This window comes from Arvicanthis niloticus, chromosome 2, assembly GCF_011762505.2.
Source record: "Arvicanthis niloticus isolate mArvNil1 chromosome 2, mArvNil1.pat.X, whole genome shotgun sequence".
NCBI classification, from domain to species: Eukaryota; Metazoa; Chordata; class Mammalia; order Rodentia; family Muridae; genus Arvicanthis; species Arvicanthis niloticus.
In genome coordinates, this window is record NC_047659.1 from 118,721,292 (window position 1) to 118,724,839 (window position 3,548).

The 3,548-nt window shown below is 40.0% G+C and overlaps 1 protein-coding gene across 1 annotated transcript; it reads left to right on the plus strand.

Moving 5' to 3' along the window:
• Window positions 1–378: 378 nt before the first annotated feature.
• LOC117703227 (cystatin-S-like) lies at window positions 379–3,098 on the plus strand. The gene is made up of 3 exons (XM_034494696.1): window positions 379–609; window positions 1,877–1,990; window positions 3,015–3,098. The coding sequence occupies exons 1-3, from the start codon at window positions 379–381 to the stop codon at window positions 3,096–3,098; spliced, it is 429 nt and encodes a 142-aa protein (XP_034350587.1).
• The last annotated feature ends 450 nt before the right edge of the window (window positions 3,099–3,548 follow it).

Sequence of the window (3,548 nt, forward strand, 5' to 3'; positions counted from 1 at the left end):
GGTTAGTTCAAAAAATGAAGAATAAGATTTTTGGAGAAAGCTGAGTTGAAGGCGTAGCCTAGAACTGTGAGAGAATAAGATGTAGGGGAAATACAGAAAAGATGTGAATTTGAGGTTGGGAAGATGTGGCCCAGAAAGAGAAAAGACACTATGAATATCTTATGTCCTGTAGGAGCGATGTAAAGAGGGAAAATATAAAGGGCAGAAATAGACAAAAAGGAGGAAAGGTTGAAATAACACGTGGTGCTGACAAGGAGCCAATCCAAACTAAGAGTACAGGATAAAAGGCGAATTCATCTGCAGGCTGTACTCACTGCCTGATCCAGGCTCACTCAGTTCCACGTCTAACCTTGGATCCAAGTCCAATTCTAAAAGACCATGGCCTACCTGCTCCATTCTCAACTCTTTCTTCTAACAACCCTAGTATTAGTTCTGAACCTGAGCTATTACCCTGTGGTAGGTAACATTCTGGTAGGTGGCATAGAGGAATCGAGTATGGAGGAGTATGGGGCCCGTGAAGCACTGGACTTTGCTGTCAGCCAGTACAATGAACAAAACAGTGACATGTACCTGAGTCAAGTGGTGGAAGTGAAGAGTGTCAAAACACAGGTATGTGACCCTTTATAGAAGGAAGCTGACTTATTTTGTAGAGAGACACACATATGTCCTTAATCAATCTACCATTCTCTCCACCATTCTTCTCTCTGATCCTGATTGGGTTTGCTTTTGAACTAGTGATTTGAGGTTGTATTACAGTGTTGACATATTCTTCCCTTTCTTACATCATTTCCTCAGATATTTTCTGTCTTTTGGAAGCACTTGTAGGTGAGCTTACTCAAACTGCAATCACTTCTGTTTCACTCCTTTGAAATTTTAGAGTATGCTGTCTGTGTGTGCATGTATGTTTCTTTCCAAACTTCCCAGCCACACCAGGACAGAGGCTCTTCATCAGAAAATGTCATGGATACCCTTGTCATGTGTTTTTTAGGATCTTTCTCCTATGTCTTGTTCTCAGTTTTCTATCATCATAATGTAAATTTCTTGTTTCTCTAGGTCTTTTGTTGCATAATGGAATAGAACCTATGAAACCCTGACCCTTACACAAAAAGAAACCCCTACATGAACATTTTCATTCAGGCATATTATGTGGGATGCATAAATTACTAGAGAATCATAGACCAGTGTACACTGAAATGAGTGGACGAATCTCATTTTGTTGATGTGTAGCTTAGTGCAAAAGATCCACAAGATTCACTTCTGGGTTCAAAGGATTCTTAACATTTTGTCTGCTCTCACCTTTTGCTTCCCTAGAGTTCTGTCAGGAGGCATCTATGATTCTTTGTGGGAAAATGAGCTAAATGTATTTAACTAAAAATGGAAGACATACTTGAGAGTTTCAAACTCAAAAGATATTCCCATTAAGAGTTGCAGTTAAAGTGAAGTTGATATAAGGGTGTATTATATTGTGTTGAAACATTCTTTTAGTGAAGCATCCAATGTCCTTAAATCCATGCAGAGATGAGTCTGAATAAAAGAAGAGATTGGATTTTTCTCCTCTCTCAATCATTCAGCTAAATTTTAATAGTGAGTTCCCACACATCACTACACTGGAACAGAGCTACTTCTCATTCGTTTGTGGCATCCTCCTAAAGTTAGTCCCTGTGCTTAAGCCTCCAGACATCACTGGTCCTCTGAACAACCTTGCATTACTGATACAAACTGTATATTGCCTCCATGCTAGCAGACTCCTCAGAGTTACATACTTTTTCAAAGTATTAGAAACATTTTTCTTTCTGTGTCCTGTCTTACTGGAATGTAAAAGAGCTCCCATGGAGTTCAGTTTAATGTTAAAAGGGAATCTTTACCTTCTCCTTAGGTAGTTGGTGGACGGAAATATTATTTTGAAGTGATCCTAGGCAAAACAACATGTTTGAAGACTGAAGATGACTTGACCCAGTGTCCCTTAAATGAACAGCCTGATCAGCAAGAGGTATGAATATGACACATGCCAAAGACCTTTTTTTTTTTATCAAGGAGAGGGATGTACAAGCTTGTGAGTTTATGACAGTACCTTTTATAACATATTCATACACATGTGCAATATTTGCAAACATGGAAGAAAGTTTGTGTTTGTTTGTGTGTGTGTGTGTGTGTGTGTGTGTGTGTGTGTGTGCATCAATATAAGTAGATCAAAGTGTGTCTAAGATTTACTTGAGCAAAGGTAGAAATGTATATATGTGACATATAAGTTTTTACAGAAGTGTGTATGTGTAAGGGTAGTGCACTTAGTTAAGAATACATCCATGAAGTATTGATAGTAAATGTAGCACTGGTGGAACAGAGTACCTCTACACATAAATAATTTGCATTGCTCCCTAAGTTAAAAATGTGAGTTATCTACTCTGTGATCACTGTGGTGTTGCTTGATTGACCTGGAGTTGGGAGCAACAGGTTTCACTGTTGAGAAGACACATTTACACCGACAAGCACAGCTTCTGTCCAGACCACCCTGAAAGAAAATGGGCCCTGCAGTCCTGTCCTTTGCACTCAATTCCAGCCTATTCCGTGATAGTGGTACAGAAGAGACACAGTAGATTTGTATACAATGGTATTTCCTCTTAACACCACTTTTTCTACTATGGAGCTTTCAGGAGTTTCTGTGCCCCATGCCCCTGAATGTCCCCTGTGTGGAAGTGAGAGGGTCCTGTGTACTGAATGCATGCTCTGGTCCGAAATTCTGTGATCCTAGAATGAGTCATATGGTGTTCCTTAAAGGGATGTCTTGAGAAAGAGATGAGAAACCCTGTGATTCTAAAAGGTAAATAGTAGTCATATGGAGTGGGACATCATTACATTGTAGATCAGCAGACAAAGCTAAATCAGGCTGAGTGTTGTTAGACTTTGCAGAGGTTTGTTTTTACAGTCACCAGTTGAATACCTCCAAAGTGTTCTGGTTTCAGATTTCCTCTTAGCTTTATCCAGCACTGATCAACCTTCTTTGTTCACTTTTATAGAGTGAATTCTGCTCTTTTGAGGTCCTTGATGTCCCCTGGGAGAATTATATGGCCCTGGTGAGCTCCAGCTGTCACAGTACATAAGTTTGTGGCAGGTGGCACTGTGCAAGATGCAGACACCTTTGGCCATGTCTCATCACTCCAATGGATGACCTTGCCTAGATGGATGCCTTGCAGATTATCAGCACCAATATTAGCAGTGGCTTTGACTGCTAAGCAAATACAATTACACCCTAGCAGTTTCCACTTTCTTCTTCGTCTGCAATTGCTTCAGTACATTACCCACATATGCTTGCTAATACCTTGTTCAATAAAATGTTCAACAGCTCAATTGGTGTGACTCCAGTCTTAGTGTATCTAACTTTGTGTGATGGGAAAGAGACTAACTAGGGTTCACATCCATAAGTGCATATCAAGTCAAGGGCTTATGACACTGTTATTTTCCAGAATAGTGAGATGATAAGGAATGTGAAGGAAGTGAAAATCAATTCTGCTGACACAGTGGCCCCTAGAAGAGAGACAGATTATAAGGGG